At 51.6% G+C, this 18,448-nt stretch overlaps 6 protein-coding genes across 6 annotated transcripts; 4 read left to right on the top strand and 2 right to left on the bottom strand.

Annotated features, from left to right (window-relative positions):
• The first annotated feature begins 129 nt into the window (after positions 1-129).
• On the top strand, positions 130-589 carry BDV17DRAFT_25531 (uncharacterized protein). Its single transcript, XM_073756913.1, has one exon. It carries the CDS (start codon positions 278-280, stop codon positions 539-541), a length of 264 nt encoding a protein of 87 aa, XP_073609883.1. The 5' UTR covers positions 130-277; the 3' UTR covers positions 542-589.
• A 2,307-nt stretch (positions 590-2,896) lies between these two features.
• Positions 2,897-5,118, top strand: BDV17DRAFT_25506 (uncharacterized protein). The gene is made up of 2 exons (XM_073756876.1): positions 2,897-2,927; positions 3,073-5,118. Exon 2 carries the CDS (start codon positions 3,093-3,095, stop codon positions 4,584-4,586), a length of 1,494 nt encoding a protein of 497 aa, XP_073609882.1. The 5' UTR covers positions 2,897-2,927; positions 3,073-3,092; the 3' UTR covers positions 4,587-5,118.
• A 2,357-nt stretch (positions 5,119-7,475) lies between these two features.
• Positions 7,476-11,690, bottom strand: BDV17DRAFT_25494 (uncharacterized protein). The gene is made up of 3 exons (XM_073756856.1): positions 10,291-11,690; positions 8,412-10,237; positions 7,476-8,046 (listed from the first exon to the last, which is right to left on the bottom strand). The coding sequence occupies exons 1-3, from the start codon at positions 11,228-11,230 to the stop codon at positions 7,957-7,959; spliced, it is 2,856 nt and encodes a 951-aa protein (XP_073609881.1). The 5' UTR covers positions 11,231-11,690; the 3' UTR covers positions 7,476-7,956.
• A 1,365-nt stretch (positions 11,691-13,055) lies between these two features.
• BDV17DRAFT_25398 (WD repeat protein) lies at positions 13,056-14,799 on the top strand. Its single transcript, XM_073756718.1, has one exon. The coding sequence runs from the start codon at positions 13,083-13,085 to the stop codon at positions 14,502-14,504; it is 1,422 nt and encodes a 473-aa protein (XP_073609880.1). The 5' UTR covers positions 13,056-13,082; the 3' UTR covers positions 14,505-14,799.
• BDV17DRAFT_25399 (DUF914 domain membrane protein) lies at positions 14,800-16,739 on the top strand. The gene is made up of 3 exons (XM_073756720.1): positions 14,800-15,291; positions 15,351-15,541; positions 15,619-16,739. The coding sequence occupies exons 1-3, from the start codon at positions 15,095-15,097 to the stop codon at positions 16,425-16,427; spliced, it is 1,197 nt and encodes a 398-aa protein (XP_073609879.1). The 5' UTR covers positions 14,800-15,094; the 3' UTR covers positions 16,428-16,739.
• A 519-nt stretch (positions 16,740-17,258) lies between these two features.
• BDV17DRAFT_296730 (uncharacterized protein) lies at positions 17,259-17,847 on the bottom strand (the record flags this gene model as incomplete). Its single annotated transcript, XM_073763364.1, has 3 exons — positions 17,259-17,475; positions 17,535-17,668; positions 17,758-17,847. 3 exons carry the CDS (start codon positions 17,845-17,847, stop codon positions 17,259-17,261), a joined length of 441 nt encoding a protein of 146 aa, XP_073609878.1.
• Positions 17,848-18,448: the final 601 nt, after the last annotated feature.

Raw genomic sequence — 18,448 nt, 5'->3', positions numbered from 1 at the left:
TCTCGTCATGTTGTGCAGTTGCGTGTTTGCATCCTGACTGACCTGAACTGCTTCTGTGCCCAGGTCTTTCCGGAGTTAAACAGGAGAGATTGTGGCAGGATCAGGATAGGAAGAACCCATTGCCGCCTGGCCACCGATTGAGGTGCCTGTGAGCGAAAGACACCGACGCTCCTGCCGTGCGACGGGCTGTTGATGACTGCGGTCAATTTGTTTTTTTACCCTACGATGCCTGTAATAAGCCGGCGAGGAGCCCCGGCTCGGTTTGTGATACTATGACATGCTGGGGACGCCAAATTTGGGTTTTCCCTCTTGTCTGCTCTTTCATGCGCTGCCTTTGGGCTCGTTGAAGTGGATCCCACCGTATGCACAATCAATCTTCTTTCGCCTCGGGCACAAATGGCAGGAATCCGGGGCCGAAGCTGAAGTGGGTACGATAGTTCTTGATGGTTCGCGCTACACTGCAGTCACACGGTGGTTCCTGTCATTTCCCTATTGCTGCATTGTGTGCTTGGGGCGTGCGCCGAGTAAGAGATGTAACTAGTCGGACTCGACCACAAGAGGCGGTTTGATGCACTGATACCTAGGCCGGGGATACCCTCAGGCATGATCCTTGTCCTGTTCAGTGTACCAACAGAAGATAACACTCTCAGCAAGAAATTTATCATCATCAACGACAGCAACTGCCGCCTCGGCTGGCATCATGTGAAAAGCAGGCCATCGAGCATATGCATACGTGTGATGAGTTGCATACAGATTGCACAGCATACTAGGTACTAGTCGTCTGGAAGAACGCGGAGGGTTTGCTGTATTACCCCCGGTAGTGTTGGATTTAGAATGAAGTGACGCCATAGAACAGACAACCAAGGAAAGATATCGGATGGTATTCTGACATTGGACGGGAGCCATTGGATAATGAAGCGATGTGGAGAGCAGGCCATCAATCATATGCATAAGTGTGACGAGTTGCATGCAGAATGCACAACATACTAGGTACTAGTCATCTGGAAGAACGCGGAGGGTTTGCTGTATTAACCCCGGTAGTGTTGGATTTAGAATGAAGTGACGCCATAGAAAAGACAATCAGGGAGAGATGTCGGTCTCATGGCAGGACCTAACACGTGCTATTGTCAATATTTAAGGTGGAAATTGAGCACGTCGGATGGAATTGAGATTCAAGTCAAGAAAGCAAGACCTTTCTGAGGATCGTCAACATGAAGACCTCCGCATACCTCAGTGCACTTCACCTCGAGAGGAACATGTCCACGACGGACTGGGCCGCCATTTACCTGTTCATTTCCTTGACCTCGCTTTTTGCTGTATGGGCGTGGCGGATCTTTGCTGTACCGCCGGAACTACGACATCTCCCACGTGTGTCCATACCCAAGCTCCTTTGGTCATATGCAAAAGCAGAGCCAGAAGATGTCAGAACCAGAAAGCTGATTTTGCCATTCATGGAGGACGGAGAGGACGTCGTGCTCGTCTGGGCTTTTGGTCGTTGGATTATTCATATCATTAGGGACCAGGTACCAGAACCCTTACTACTATGCTCCATTATCCACCCCTCCCCCTCGTCTGCGGCTTGCTCTATGAAGAACACCTGGTCTAACGCTTTATGCTAGGTAGCAACAAGTATGCTCAAGGACATCAAAACCTTTCCCAAAGAACGCCCACCTGACGGACTGTTGTTGTGGCGACTCGTTGGTAAATCCGGTATCGCCATGGACAATGGCGCACTCTGGAAACAAGAGGCGGCTATTGTCCGCGGCGGCTTTGACAAACACCTGCCAATTGAGATATTTAATTCGTTATCACAGGCTGTAGTTGAAAACATTAGCAAGTCCGAGGGACGCGGAGACTGCATCGACTTCTGTGATCTCAGCCGTAAATACGCGCTGGATGTTGTAGGCACCGCGCTCCTGGGGATGAATCTTGGTTGCTTAAGGGAAGAACCGGAGTTTGTGTCTGTGTACAACAGCATCATGACTGGGATTGCCAGTCCTCTCTATCTTCTGTTTCCGTGGCTGGAGACTGTTCTACCGAGACGGGCCTTGCAGAAGAAGATTGATTGGTTTCGAGCGCAGGTCACTGGTAGCTTAGCAGAGAAGGAGGCGACTCCTGCAGCGAAGAGGGACAGCGACATGATGACGACGTTGATTGAGAGCAACCCGCCACTGAGCCAGGAATTACGTGTGAATACCGTGATCAGCACCTTCACTGCGGGCCATGAAACCTCCACCGGGTCGATAGCCTCACTGGTTTACTACCTGGCCAAGCATCCCAGAATCCAAGAGAAATGCCGCCTCGAAGTGCAGCAACAGGTCTCGCGAATGAACGAACCAACGCAGGAGGATCTTAAACGGCTACCCTACCTTGACGCTTGCATCAAAGAAGCTCTTCGAACCAATAGCCCTACGGCGTTCCTTATCTCGCGCGTGGCTACTCAGCCCGTCAAATTGGGGAAACATCATATTCCACAGGGAGCATCTATAACGGTCAATATCCATGCCATCCACCATGATCCAGCAGTCTATCCAGAGCCCTACACTTTCCGCCCAGAACGCCACCTAGAAGATTCTGGTGGTGTCTCTGACAGAACCGCACATTTTCTTCCATTCGCGCGCGGTCCCAGACAGTGTCCGGCGCGTGTTTTCGCTTACTACGAACACCGTACCTTGTTAGTGGCGCTGCTTGCCAACTTTTGTTGGTCTTTGCCTCATGATTCTCGCCACTTGCCAGAAGTACAAAATGCCCTCAGTTCGTTTTCTATGGTCGTTCCCAAGAATCTGATGCTCCGCTTCGTGCGCCTCGAGCAAGACTCTCTTCTCCCTATAACAGATGATTTGGGTGGCCTTGGTCTCGTGCTGTCTGAGATGGGCAAAAATACTATGAGACAATTCAATGATTCACCTACCTCCAGACACCAAGAGGTGGAAAGTGGGCTTGTCGGCACGCTGCCAGGTTGGAAATGGCTTTCAGACACACAACCCCAAGAGGGACTTCATCCCCAATTGATGCGTGATGTTCTGCAATGTGCAAGGATATACAACACAATACGCCAAGGCAAGCCCAAAGAAGTGCTTAAGGGATTGAGAATGACCATTTCCAACCCCAGTGACCCCAAGGGCCTAACTAGCATCGGCCCCAAGACGCTAGGAGGTACCGCCTGGAAGGCTAACACGACCTACTCTGCCCTCTTGGACGAGGGTGAATGGAACGGCGGCGGGTTCCCACCCATCGGCCCATGCACACTCTTCATCTATCTCGGTCTACAGAAGAAGATCATCTCTCGAGCAGACGCACCTGACTGCGCTTCACTACAGATGCTCAGCACTGTGGATTATGATTTTGACTTTAACGAGGCAAATAAGTCCGGATTCAAGCGCGCTATCGACGTAGCGCGTAAGGCACTTAAGCTCAAGGACGACCGGAACTCGGCGGCTCTGACTGGAGCCACCCTAGCCGCTATGCTCAGCTTCGATTTGCAAAAGGAGGTCCGCCGCATACAGCAGGCGTGGTGTGTGGGCAAGTACGGCGCAACGAGCCTGGGTCCTGCAGATATCGCTCCTGGGGACTGGGTATCCGGGACGGTAGCTGATTGCGCTGGCTTGTGTCCTTTCGGATACCAGAGCGAGGCAGAGTACATTAAGAGCAAGACCGGTATGTTTGCAGCAATGGTGCTTGCCAACACCCATGATCTGTTGTACGACATCGGGAGCTCGAATCGGATGTCCTCGGTCATGTACGCGCACGCGGCGGGCCTCGCCAAGGACGACCTGCACTGCCTTTTCGTTCGGACGGCGATAGATCAGATCGCACACAGAGTCTCTCTGTTGACTGCTGATAAGACGCCCCTATATGGGGACAGTGCTCTCCTGGTTACTGCAGCCTGGGCGCCTTTCAACGGCCGCTACCGCACATGGGAGCGCGTTGTTAAATACCACCGGCAATTAACTCACTCGTCCCATGCAAAAGCCAAGCTCGTGCTAGCAAACTCACAAAAGGACGTGGTACTCAATAATCTGGGTTTCAAATCTGACTCGGCAGAGAACTTATGGCAACGGGCACTCGATCCAAGCTCGCTCGCACATGTCCAGCCCCGAAGGACGAAACCCTACACCGCACAAGCAACTTCAGTATCATGGGACTCTGTCCTCCAAGCCCCAGGGGTCCCAGCACCAGCCCTCTGCAAACCCTGCCAGCACAGCTTCGCCGCCATGATTGATTCAACCCCCGTCACAATCTCCTCAGCCATCCCGCTAGCGCCAGAGATCACCAACTCAGCTGCCCTTGGCGCAGCCGCTCGAATTGCGCTTGCTGGACGATGGGCAATGACGCCAGAATGCTGCGCGACGTGTAGCGCGCAGATAGGTCATTGGGCGGATCGGGTAGCGTACATTGTTCTTGTTCCCCTAATGCAGTCGGAGCCTGTCTTGTCGCCGGCTATGTGGTTGTTGGAGTGCTATGCCGTGTGGTGTACAATTGCGTCTCCAATCTCTGTAGCAAGTATCCTTTCTGGATTCGATCTTCTAGGCGAGTTTGAGTATATTGAGGGGGCCATGGGAAATCGGGATGTTGTTGATTGTTAGATGGGCCTGGTTGTGTATGTTCTTCAACTGTTGTTGAGGTTGTATTAACCTATATTTTACTTCCCGTCAACAACTATACCTCTCCCCGATCATCCTGCATGATCACTAAGCTCTGCGAAATGGAATAATTACTGCTTATGTTCCACACCTCCGGAGCAATGTACCCACATACCGAGCAATTCTATAGACACTTAAGGGAAACCTCGGCAACTGTCCTCTTGGACGAAAAGCGTACCGGCTTCCGAATTCAACAAAATTATCCTGGCACCTGCTTTCGATCGCGATTGGGCCCTATCAACGTTCCGTCACCTGTGGAGGTAATATCAAACTACTTCGGAGAAATATTATATTACCTTCTGTTGAGTTTCGTCCGGTCCATACGTCGACAGGGTGTGGAGATCAGGGCTTCCAGTTGCCAGCTATGAAGGTAAAGCTGAAGGAAAGTCGCTGAGCGGCCATCAATCATATTTTCAACATGCTAATCCTGCCGCGCGAGACTGTTTGAGTTCGCAGACGGGCTGGGACTCCCAGGCTCATTCCATCTATCATTGCAACACTAAATGGTGTAGCCGCCGCATCAAGCAACGTCCATACATCAGAATCTAACAGTTCACTTGTTTGTAGGATTTCTGTGGAAACTCTGGAACTCCTGTTTCCGGATTCGGCCCGACGTGGTGCCGCTTTTTGCTGAGGGAGTGGCTCCGGGCTGTGGGGTGAGCGTTCAGGTGCCTGCACGGAGTGTTCAGTGAATGCTCCCAGACGCATCCGGGACTAACCGGGACAAAGCTGGGTGATCAAGATACTCGACATGGATTTGCAAGGAGGGACTGGACTCCTTTATGCCATAGCGAAAGACATTCATACCGCGGTTGCCAAATTTCTTGACCTCTAGTGGAGTACGAAGTACGCTCCTACTCTGGTAGACCGCTCAAGTCTTTTGCACGCGGCGGCTTACCGTGGTGCGCTTTCAACGGTAAAGCTCCCCCTGGATAGAGGATTCAACCCTCAGCAAAATAACGAGGTCGGAAGAACTCCTCTGTGTTTCGCCATCAAGCATTGCCACGATGACATTATCAAGATATTGTCAAAAGGGATATCTGACGTCAGCAACGTCTTTACCGATCACAAGATACCCCTCACCCCTCTACATGGCGCTTGCATGCACAAGCAACCCCTCACTGCCAGACTGTTTTCAGAGTTCGGTGATGACCTACATGCAAAGGATACCGAGGGCTTCAGCCGTCAACTACATCTATCTCATGAAATCAAACCATACGTTTAACACACCTGCAAGCCGCTCGCGAATGGTAGATTCAGGCACGTTAAATGTCCTAGCAACCTTTTTTATTTTTTGTATCTTTCCTGTTTCTATTGCAGTAATTGCCATCTGCATGCGGGATTCCTTAGATAGAGGCATTTTATGAAGAAATAGTAAAGAGGTGACGCGTTGAAGAACGCTGACATGGGGAAGCAGCAGAAAGGCGCGGTTCGCCCGTAAGCGCGGCTCGCCCGTGGATTACGTTATAGCGAAGTATGCACACTGCGTGACACTTGTTATATCGTACAAGGCCTGCAGGGCTTGCTTGCTTGTTATACTTGTCAAGCTCTATTGGGCATGTCTGGTATTGAATATCTTTCTTCCTTACTGTTATATTATGGCTGTGTCGCGCCAGGTTGATTACTGACAGTTTCTGATACTCTTGTAGCAGCCTACTACTCTACTACTCTGTCGACCGTACGACCTGCCTATTTAGGATATCGGATTGACGACCTCCGATCACCGAGGTTTATGCAGAAATTTTCTGATATTGCCACCGTTCAAAAGTTATGTCTCTTCTAGTTGCCGTTTCCGGCTAGATTGCTGATTATTATCTGTGTATTTAAACCACCGTTTGCAGCTAGATTGAGAAATCAGACCTTCATTCTTTGATCTTATTAGGGGTTGATATCGAGTAATTTACACCTAGGCTGACCCCCATAATGTTTTCCAAGCCCTAATTTAAAAAGACAAATCCGCCTAGTGTCTAGAAAAGTGGATCCTAAAGTGGAAAGAAAGTTTCGTATCGAACCTATAATGTAACGGAAAACTTATTATCCCATAAGTCACGATGAGGGGAGTACCCGCCTTCCTAGATAGCCACACCTTTCGCATACCTTATGTATAGTCGAGACACTCATTGGCAATCTGATATGGAAAGATATGGTATGTGTTAAACGTATGGTTCGATTTCATGAGATAGATGTTCCTCTATCTCGAAGGGGACGGACCCACAGAAGAAGCGGGATCGCTGACTAAAGTATGAGTAATCACTAGTAACGCACCTTAATGGCGACAACACCTTGATATCAGGCCATGCGTGCAACAGTATGGTAGACGGTGGATGAAATCCAATTATTAATTTGACCATCAGTGATACCCAAGTTCGCCTGCGGAGGCCGCGAAGTTGTCATTAATCATCTATCAAAATATTCGGTCTAACGGCCTGCGGGTCAATTATGAATTGCCCCAGATCTGAAGACCAGCCTCGGCATGGTTGATAATACTGTCGCTAGAGCCCGGGGCCACTAATTTCCTGTCTGCCCCTGCTCAGCGCTGATTGGTACAGGTTATATAGAATGTTTTTTTTAGGGTGGCAAATCACCAAGTATATAGAGACCGTGGCCCCCAAGGCCCCGTTTAATAGAGTGATTAGAGGATATAGTGAGTTGGAAGATGGTCAAGAAGCACCTGGAAAAATAGTATGCAGGACAGGATGAGACTTGTTAATTCAACCACAAAAATGTCAAGCGGCCTGATCTATGGCCAAGAACCACATTATTGCCACTGGTAACCGCACATGTCGCCCGAAAGTCTGGTGGAAGCCAGATCAAACGCTGCTTGTTGCGAGTCACCCATTTCTCATGTATGAATATTTCATTCTCTGGCCGTTCAATGGAGAAGTTGCAAGTTTGGTGGTTCAAAGAAAGTGAACCGCGGTCAGTCTTAAGGCAGCCATTATCTGAGAAGGAACATGCGGTTACTACTATGTCAAGATGATGCTTATCCTTCTCGAGCCCCGTGGCCGGATCCCAGAGCCGGATTGTCTTATCAATAGAAGCGAATGCGAGCGTCTGCCCATTAGGCGAGAAGGCCACTGCGTTGACCCAGTCCTGATGGCCTTCTAGGACCTGTTTCTCGGCACCAGAGGCCACGTCCCAGAGCCGGATTGTCTTGTCAATGGAAGCAGACGCGAGCGTCTGCCCATCAGGCGAGAAGGCTACTGCGCTAATCCAGCCTTGATGGCCTTCAAGGACCTGTTTCTTAGTACTAGAGGCCAGGTCCCAGAGCTGGATTGTCTTGTCACTAGAAGCAGACGCGAGCGTCTGCCCGTTAGGTGAGAAGTCCACTGCGTTGACCTGGCCCTGATGGCCCTTTAGAACCTGTTTCTCGGTACCAGATGCCGCGTCCCAGAGCCGGATTGTCTTGTCAATGGAAGCGGACGCGAGTGTCTTCCCATCAGGTGAGAAGGCCACTGCGTTGACCTGGCCCCGATGGCCTTCTAGGACCTGTTTCTCGGCACCAGAGGCCGCGTCCCAGACCTGGATTGTCTCGAACGCGAGTGTCTGCCTGTCACTTGAGAAGGCCACTGCGTTGACCTGGCCCCGATGGCCCTCTAGGACCTGTCTCTCGGCACCAGCGGCCGCGTCCCAGAGCCGGATTGTCTTGTCATTGGAAGCGGATGCAAGTGTCTGCCCGTCAGATGAGAAGGCCACTGCTTTAACCCGGTGCTGATGGCCCTCTAGGACCTGTTTCTCAGTACCAGAGGCCGCGTCCCAGAGCCGGATTGTCTTGTCACCGGAAGCGGACGCGAGCGTCTTCCCGTCAGGTGAGAAGGCCACTGTATTGACCCAGTCCTGATGGCCCTCGAGGACTTGCCTACATGGATGCCAGGACTCCTGCATCACATATACCTGTTCTATGAAGTTGAACCGCTGATTCCAATAAAGTCTTTTACTCCAGCTTTTTTGAGGACAAAAGACAAGGGCGGTACTATACGCTTGTAACGGTGCCTCTTGTATTATCATAGCATTAGCACTTGCAAACCTTTTGCCTTCCTCAAAGATAGCCTGATGCTGGGTATGTCGAGCTGAAAGCTTCTTAAGGCTCAAGATCCCGTGTTGGAGCTCGCGAATAAGGCCAAGGCTTTCTAACCAGTGCAGGAGATGATGCTCGAAGAATTTAGATATTTGATATTCTGATGCTTCAGGCTTCTCCGGTGGCGTGGAATTGATAAAATGGTCCAACCAATATGTGCAACTGTATCGCAGGTCAAAGAGCGGGTCAGGACATGGGCGAAGGGTCGCGATTTCAGATACTGGAGCTCCTGGATTATCAAGATTGTAAATGTTGTATCGTAGTTTAGCTGAGAGGTTCTGCAAAGACTCGCGAAATATTCTGTGGTGTATTGCAGAGGGCCCAGACGGAAAAATGGCAGCTGCTACCTTGGCATCACCAAGGTAGTCTTTAGCAGATTGATGTATCAGGTAAACATAGTCATCCCGAATTGTAAGAAATGATCCACACATGCCAACAATATCTTTCAGATCGTCCAAGCCGTATTGTTGCTTATGCAAGCCAGCTACAAGACATAATTCGTGCAAGTGAAGCGGTCGGTAACCGAGCGTCACAATTGAGAGGATCAATATGCATAATTCGCGGTCTAGGCCTTGGAAAAGTTGTATCTGTTGAAGCATTCGATCGTAGAGTGGAGTTAAGCCTCGGGGGATTCCCTCCAACAGCTTAACCATTGCCATCGAACGCCGGCAGTTCTGCATTTCTTGAGCCACCAGGGCCACCCATAGGAATGTGCCATCGGACTTTCGAAGCAGTTCTTCCTTAACCTGTTCCAAGAGGATTCCATTGCGCTGGAGTGCTTTTAGCCGAGATACTTTGTGATTAATATATGCTGCAACGGCATCAGATACATGATTGGCATTTAGCTCAAGGCTGAGCTTGGTTTCCTCATTGCCGAACTCTAGTTCTTGCTCAATATCCTCCCTATTTCGGCTGGAGACAATCCACTTCACCTGGGCAGCTGGCATGAACCTGGTCTTTGCAATAAGCTTGAGCAGATCAGATAGACCAGTTTCGCACTCGTCAAGAGCATCAACAAGTAGCAAGGTCGTAGCTTGCGTGGAATCTTGGATAATGCTCTCAAAAATCGCAGATAAGCTGTAAAACGTATTTCCCTTTTCAAACAGTTTCGGGTCGGTGTCATATCTTTTTCGCAAATGAGAGATCAAATGCGGCTGTTGCTGGATTATCATATAGATCAAACTCCGTAGGACACTGGTGGCATTGTTTAATTTGGGATCTGTTGCTTGGCAGAGGAAGTAGGCTATTGATTGTGAGGGCTGCGACTGGTCTTGGAGTAATAGTTCATTTACTATTCCAATCATGAGCATGGTCTTGCCCTTGCCAGGATCTCCCTTGATCCAAAGCAACTGGCTCTGAGAACTGCTATGCCATTTCCGGAATTCAGCATTTTCCAAGACCCATCGAAATGAGTCATTTAGTAAGCCGCCCTTTGTGGCCTCCATGCGTCGTCGCTCGGCTTCTGGATCGGTAACCAGCAAATTACGCAGGCAGGCCTTGTCTTCATCCGTGAAAACTAGTCTAGTTAGTCATCAGAAGAGATGCGTAATAGGACGAAATGACAATTACCTGATCTCATACCTACGAAGCGTGCAGACTTCGGGGTTATTTCCTCCAATACTGCCTTCGCAAACGCCGCTGCCATCACCGCTGCATAAGGCTGCCAGTCTTTATTCTTCCGCTCGTCGCCATAATCACAAACCCCTCGAATGGTTCCCACTGGGATCTCGTTCAAGACACCGGCAGCCTCCATTTCTAGGCCAATTATATTGTACTTGTCTCTCATTGTATCCCGATCTCGGTAACTTTTCAGCAGCCTATCGCCGGACCCAATCGGTCCGTACCATACACGCGTGCGTTCAGCGTCCGGTCGGCGTTGCCGTGGAACTGGTTGGTCACTACCAGATAGATAAAGAAAGTCATTTTCCTGCCCCGGGTCTGGAAACTTCGTGGCTGTCTCTGCTATATTTCTGTAGTAGCCCAATATCACTTGGCTGTCTCGCTTTTCCGCCTTGAGTTTACCAATTGCGGACCCTACAATGCGTTGTGTTTGAGGCAGGGAATGTCCGTTGCACAGCAACTCAAAGTCATCGCCTCCCTTCTGTTTTCCCAGTCCGTAAGGTACAATTGCTGGAGAACCTCCGCTAGGAGGACAATAAGCCACAATAACATCGCCTAATCGAATATCGCGCGGGGGCGAGCATGAAAGGTTCGGGAGTCCCGCAGCAACACCCACGAGAAGCCCAAACCATAGGTTTGGGAAAAACTTTCTGATGTGGCTTGCGAGGGACGCGGCAGAGTTTGTGCCGTACCGTTGGCCAGCAGCAAACGTGGCGATCACGACATTATGCCCGTGGATCTCACCCGCGTGGAATAAATAGTCATCCCTAGGGCCGACTGGAAATCCTCCTGTATGCGGTTTATCCAACATATGCAAGGCAGCTTGTACCTCGATCTCAAGTGGAGCGATCCATGCGACGGTGTAGAGGTTCGGGTCGAGGGTGGGCATTGTGGGCTCAGCTTGGCGGTGAGTCAACTTGCAGTTTTGCTTTGGAGGGTAAGAACACAAAGCCGAAGAGGTTCAATCAAGGAACTGAAGTGGGGTATCACTCAGACGCAGAAGCAACGGTCCGATCGATACCCGGAAGTTTGACTGGTTTGCACGTTCTGCTCCATCTGGGATATTCGATGCAAACAAACCAAACACCACTGTGCTTCCGAACCTGGAAATCTGTCAACATCTTGACTTCGCCTGCAGCTCACGAGCCGCTGCTGCATACTGTACCTGAGGCTCTTCCAGTCCAACAGATTGGTGACAACCCGTGGTGTCCTTTTTTGGCTGTATAAGCTCCTTCCTGCTTTTTGATAATGCTTGGTCTCGTGTTGCTAGACGACTGACAAAGCTTAATATATTCAATGCTGACGTCTCAACTCAAAGGATTTTAGGCTGTAGTACCTGCTCCCTCGGCGATGACGGATAGCCTCTTTATCTATGATGCCTCACATCCTGGAGAATCATGGGACGATGATTCTCGGTACGGCCCCACCCCAGGTAATTTCGGCCGTTCCACCGGATACTCTCCTAGCCCCTCCCCGCATCATGCCTTGCCACAACCGCCACAGAATCGACTCGGATTCCTCCCATTGGCTGAATGGGAGAGAGGAGGCGAATATGATCAGCAGCTACCGCGATATGTTTGCTACACAGTCAAGTGGAAACTGCTGCTCAATAATAAGCCGGTGGGTAATGTGATTGAGAAAGACCTGGTCGTAGCCCCCAGTGGGTATGGGGAGAAGTATCTAAAGCGGATCTTGACAATACAGTGCAAACGAAAAGGAAGCCCAACCAACGGGTTCGATCTGAAAGTACAACCATCAAGGTCGAGGTCGATGATCGAAAGCAGTGTCCGCTGGAACAGTTTGACAACGCGACCAACATCAATTAGATGCCCGTGGAGAAACAACTATGTAAATAGAGCAATCTGCTTCGTATTGCGAAAAAGCTTACTTCAGTATCGCCTTTAGCTATAGGCAGGATGACAACAGGCGTAACCCAGCGCCGACCAGGAAAGGCGACAAAAGAGGTCATGCGTCTACCACAAACATAATGCTTGCCGAGCGTGGTGCATACATTGCTGAAGAAGAAGAGAGAACTGGGCGACCCTCTGCGTGGAATGCTATGTATGAGCTCATGCAATACAATGTCCGCTCATGCCAGCTGAACTCTGACTGGTGCTGGGAGGGCCCAAAGGACAGCAAACACTACAAGTTCAGACTCTAGATATAGGCCAGGCTTCTCAAGAAGATGATCACATAGAGCTTCCAACATAACAGGTGCAATTGGTCTTTTTCGGCCAACTCGAGTTGGTGGAGCTCTTGGAGAGCCAAAAGCACGAAGGTGGAGCGAATATATTTAACCGCTTGCTTGCTACACTCGGCAGCACAAGCAGTCTTTGAGATCGACATGCCACTATTTGTCATATCACAGATAAGCCGTATCTTTGACAGCGACAAACTTGTGCCATGTCTGTATTCTGTTTATAGCAAAACTTACCGGATATGAGCATCGCCGAGGACGCTCGGCGCTTCCCGTTGCGCGCGTGCTAGGTAGTGTATGTACCAAATGACTGTATCTTTATCGGCCCTTTCGCTAGTAGTTGTATTGTTTGAATGCCTTGGCAGCTCTCTCACTCTTCATGGACTCTCAATGGTGTCGGCCGAAAGAGGAAGGCAGCCGGGCTTAGGGCGCGGGGAATTGTTCGCCCTGCGTCCACGTCACATGATCCACCTCGAACGCCGAAAAGGAGTGACGGGAGTGACACACCTTCTCTCCCCACCGTCGCCCCCTTCGACGCTCATGAATGAATTCATATCTCCTGAACAGGGCTCTTGGGTCCATCTCCCCGCCCGCCTTCTCTTCCGCCCAGACCCTTCGCCTGGTCCATGACCTCGAACCTGCCCTGCGAATCCGTTTCTCGAGCAACAGCGCACAGTCTACAAGCAGCAAAACACAGACGCCCGACTCTGATGAGACCTTTGCACATCGATCCGGAGCGAATGTCCTCACGATTGATCAATATGAGGGCCGATTCATGGTTTCCGGCGGCGCTGACGCGTCAATACACCTGTGGGACTTGGAAGCACGAGCCTCTGAGCTCACCTACATCCACGAGCCTACCGCCTCCATCTCCAAGTTCTCGCACGATGCAGCCCATTCGCACGCGATTACGTCCATCTCCATATACCCGTTCGATCCCACGCCGTCTACAATCATTACGACCTCCCACGATGGGTCCCTGAAGCTCTCGGCTCTGCAACCGGCGGCCATCACGCCCGTCCATACCTTCAAGCTCGACTGCACGCCGTACAGTCACTCGATGTCCTCCCATCCTAGTTCACCTCTACTCGCTGCCGCCGGAACCTCCGAGAAAGCCGTTCGATTGCTCGACCTTCGCTCCGGGTTATCCACGCATGGCCTTCCCGGCCATAACTCCGCCGTCCTCTCCGTATCCTGGGCTCCTCATCAGCCTCACATCCTCGCGTCCGCCTCCACAGACAACCGAGTCGTTCTGTTCGATATCCGCCGCGCTGGGCATAACTCCGCGATTGCTACACTTGACATGGACGATGCAGTCGGCCTCGCCGCACCACGCAGTACTCCAGCTTCGTATCGCAGCCGCGCAGCGTTCTCGCCTCATGCTCGGGCGCACAATGGTGCAGTCACTGGCGTACGGTGGACTTCTGACGGGGCACATCTTGTGACGGTTGGTCAGGACTCCCGCATCCGCGTCTGGCAAGCTGCAACCGGTGCCAATACGCTCGTTCACTTCGGCCCACGTATCCAGAACTCTCCGTCGCTGCACCTCGCCGAAAGAGCGCCATTACTGTTGCCACATGATCATCTGGGCCCGGGTCATGAGACACTTTTATGGGCCAATTTCAGCGATTCCGACGATCGAGGCGAAATCTTCATGCTAGGACTCCGCGAAGGCAATTTCATCAAGCTTCTCCGGGTTCCGGGCCTCATGGGTCGGCGATCGCAGCCACAGGGCCATTCCAGTGCTCTCAGCGCCGCCCGCATCAACTCCCTTGCATGGCGTGGAAACGGTGCTTCGGGCGAGGGCATCGAAGTCTTTTCGGCTCACGGCGACGGGACATTGAGAACGTGGGTATCGCGAGAATCCGAGGAAGCGCCAACCGAAACAGAAGAGATGGAGCACGCCGACCGCAAACGTAAACGCGATGTACTCGAGGAGGTCTACCGGGGATTCATGTCGGCGTAGCTCAACAAGCGACAATATTCTGCCGCGCGTGGCCGCCTGCTGCCTCGGGCGGTGGTGACGATTTCGCCACTTCGAGTTGGAGTTGGGAGCTGGAATCCTTCAAGTGTTGTTCTGGAAACTCCAACCGAGTCGCTGTCGGAGACCACCGACACCATCCACCTCCCAGGCAAGGATTTGACAAGCCCCACCGCGAAGGTGACACGATTTCGTCCATCTGATTGGCACAACAGCCCCCCCCACGAGGCATCGGTCTCGTTTAGATCTCGAGCCCAGACCACCAGCTGCCCAATTAGCAACCACGTCCGTCTCCGCCGCCCCGAGTCTATCAGACTACCTCCTGCACCCGCTGCAACTTTTCTGCCCTCTCTTCCCTCGTTGCTTTTTTTCTGCTCTTCGGTTTCCTGCGCATCCCACCCCGTTGATTGGGATATTTGAGCAGACCGCAGGCGAGCGACTTCCGGGAGTTTTGCGCTCGTTCAACAGGTCAGAAAGCTCCCGTCAAAGACTTCCGCCCGCCATCTCGTCCGGTACTCCGCAACTCGCTACTCTCGAGCTACAATCGCTTTTTTGGCAACCAGCAAACAGTCGCCATGACTGATCCCAAGCACCAGACAACATTTCAGACAGTTGTCTCGAGTCCCGGAAGCGAAGGTTCATCACCTGCCGATGCCAATCCTTCTGGCGGGGCATCCGGCTCCGGGACCGCCGCAGACCAGATTGACGAAGAGAAGAAAGGATTTTTTGCATACTTTCGAACGAAGGAGTTCTACATCACTCTCATTCTCGGGTAAGAGCGCTCGCGCGTTCGCATCTGGCTCTTCGACTAACCAATTCCTTCTCAAACAGACAGTTCCTGGCCATCACGAACACCGGCACGAACACCTTCAACACGCTTCTCGCGAACAAGGAAACCTCGATTCCGGCTTTCCAGACCTTTTTCAACTACTGTCTGCTGAACCTCGTTTTCACATCCTACACCATTTACAAGTATGGAGTCAAGGGCTGGTTTCAGATGCTGTGGAAGCGCTGGTGGAAATGTGAGTGCCAACGCCCTCGCCCTCGTCGCAACCGCCTCATGTCCTCTGCCGACCGTGACTAACCCTCTTAATTGCAGATGTTATCCTGTCCTTCTGTGACGTCGAGGGCAACTACTTCATGGTGCTGGCGTACGAATACACGACTATGATGAGCGCGCAGCTTATCAACTTTTGGGCTATCGTCATTGTCTGTCTCGTCTCCTTCATATTCCTCCGCGTCCGATACCACATTTCCCAGGTCCTCGGTATTCTGATCTGCATCGGCGGAATGGGCGTCTTGATCGCGTCCGACCACATCCAAGGCACGAACGGAGGGGACATATCGCGCGGGAATCAGATAAAGGGCGATCTTTTCGCGCTGCTCGGAGCCAGCTTCTATGGTCTCGCCAATACGGGAGAAGAATACTTTGTCAGTACGGCGCCGGTGTATGAAGTTATTGGCCAGATGGGCTTCTTCGGCATGATTATCAACGGTGTCCAGGCTGGAATCTTCGATCGCGATTCGATCAAGAATGCGCACTGGGATGGTCAGGTTGGTGGCTACTTGACCGGATACACCTTGTGTCTATCGATCTTCTATTCCACGGCACCTCTCCTGTTTCGCCTGGCGTCCGCTGCCTTCTTCAACATCTCTCTCCTCACCATGAACTTCTGGGGCGTCATCATCGGTATCCAAGTCTTCCACTACAGTGTTCACTGGATGTACCCGATTGCGTTCGTCCTCATCATCATCGGTCAGCTCATCTACTATCTCGGCCGCAAGGTCCTCGGAGAAGCTCGCAAACCCTGGCTCGGCCAGAACCAGGAACGTGGCGTTGCTGGCATTTTCACTGCCAAACGCCGCATTGACGCCAGCGCGGCTGCTCAGCATGCCTCGCCAGCCTGAGAAGCATGTCATGCTCGCATCGCTCCATGCACTGCTCTCCATTACACGATGCGATAGCACGAGCTGCGTGCGTGCTCTCGGTGATATATAGCTTGGAATCAGCTTGGCAGTTTTATCTCTTCCATAGTACATTGGTTTGAATGACACCGTGTTAGAATCGTTTGCTTCCTGTGTCCCTTACTGTATAATGGCGAGCCATGACGAGGGCTCCCATCTGCCTGACGTTCCCTTTCTTCCTTTTATACATTAACGACTAATCGATTCAGTATCCGCTTTCCCACAAAGACTCGATGTTTGCACCGGCGTCTCGACTCCTCCCGTCGCGCCTTGCGAAAATATCGTCATGAATGGAATAGCCCTCGGCCAGTCCAGTCATCAAGACAACAATGGCCGGAGACTTACGCTCAATCAAATGCACTATGACCAGCAGCGCAGAACCTTGATGTCGCGCATGCATTCTCTCTTGATTAGCCTCGAGCGGACGCACTGCTGCGACTCACCGAGCCGTTCATAACGCCTCGTGCTTTCCCCGATCTTTTTCCGTCGAAGACATCATCCCGTGGTCAGCCTTGCTCGTCCATCCTGGTGACGAAACCCAACTGTCCCCTTCGTTCGATCAGAACTATGGTACTTCTTGAACGCAAAATCCGCGACGACCAACATCCAACCAATGCACAAGCCACCCTCAAGCTTCCACTTCCCGGCCTTACCAAGATGCCGACTTCAACAAAAGTCCGATCAAATCCAAGTCACATCAAACATCATAAACCAGCGTCTTCATCGGAGCATCCGGCCGCACTGCACGCGCTACGTCTAGATATCCGGAACAACTTACTCGATTACCAACCCAATGCACCTGTCAAGGCATCGTTTCCCACAGCCATCGTCACCAACAAGTATAGGCCATCTCTTCCAAACAGAGGCACTATCGCCACAGTCGCCGACTCCAAATCTCTGATCCGCATCGCCACCAGAAAACTTAATCCGCTCCGCTCCGCACAGCTCCTTGGTCAAGATCGAGCGACTTTCAATATCCTTCCGGACGCCACTTCGTAAATATAAGCCGTAACCGGCACATGCAGGATCAATGGGCTTTCCTTCACGAACTGGATATCCTCCAGCACACTTTGCTTCAGGTCAGCAAACGGGAGAAACGCAATATGATCCGCGTTCTGGCTCAGCTCCTCGCGGACCTTGGCTCGGATGGCCCCATAGGTGAAAGTGAGCGTCCCGCAATCTGCCTGTCTCCTCCGTCAGCATTCGACGTCGTTTCACATTCCCAGCCACAAGCGCAGGCACATACGTGATTCAATTCAATTCAAGTTCATACCTGATCTAGCCTGACATGTAATGTAGCTATAGAGGGCTTCTTACGGAAGCGGAACATGAAGCCGTCGGCGCCGTAGATCCCAAAAACCATACGTAAGAAAGGTAAAGGATGACACACAACCACCCCTTCTCCATCCATTAAGCAACGTTGATTAGTTCTCCTCCGCTTCCATCTGCACGTTCCCAAGGTTATAATCGCATTCTGGGCCCTTGATTGTGTATATCGATAGCTTGTATGATACCATTTAACAAGCGTCTTCAACGCCTAACTCCAGTGGTCGTAGGCCTGTTGATTCCTAGCGTTAGGGGGCCCCCGCAGAATGCGTGTTTGGCCAGGTCGTTTTGTGGCTAGGCAGGCTAGCTGGTGGTTGCTCCGCCGCCCCCGGCGTGCAATATTCGTAGTCCATCATAGGACTCCAAGGCTCACACTTGTGAAGATCCTCCTCCACGGCCTCCATGGGATCCGGATCAAGCTGCACCTCGCTAAACTGCCCGAGAAGTCTCGTACGAAGGATAAACTCCGCTGCGTATCATACTGTTTTAGGATCCAATACAATGTCATCGTACCCTGCTTTGGAAGGGTTTAAATCTGCCCGTGCGGCAATCTTGGCTCTCATCTCCGTCCAGCGTAGGCTACGATGGTACGCCAGGCGGGCGCGCTGGGGGGGCTTGCTCGACCCCCGGGAGGCGCG

This window comes from Aspergillus undulatus (assembly GCF_047715775.1).
Source record: "Aspergillus undulatus strain CBS 261.88 unplaced genomic scaffold BDV17scaffold_116, whole genome shotgun sequence".
Taxonomy (NCBI): Eukaryota; Fungi; Ascomycota; class Eurotiomycetes; order Eurotiales; family Aspergillaceae; genus Aspergillus; species Aspergillus undulatus.
This window is presented reverse-complemented; position numbering and strand designations above follow the sequence as displayed.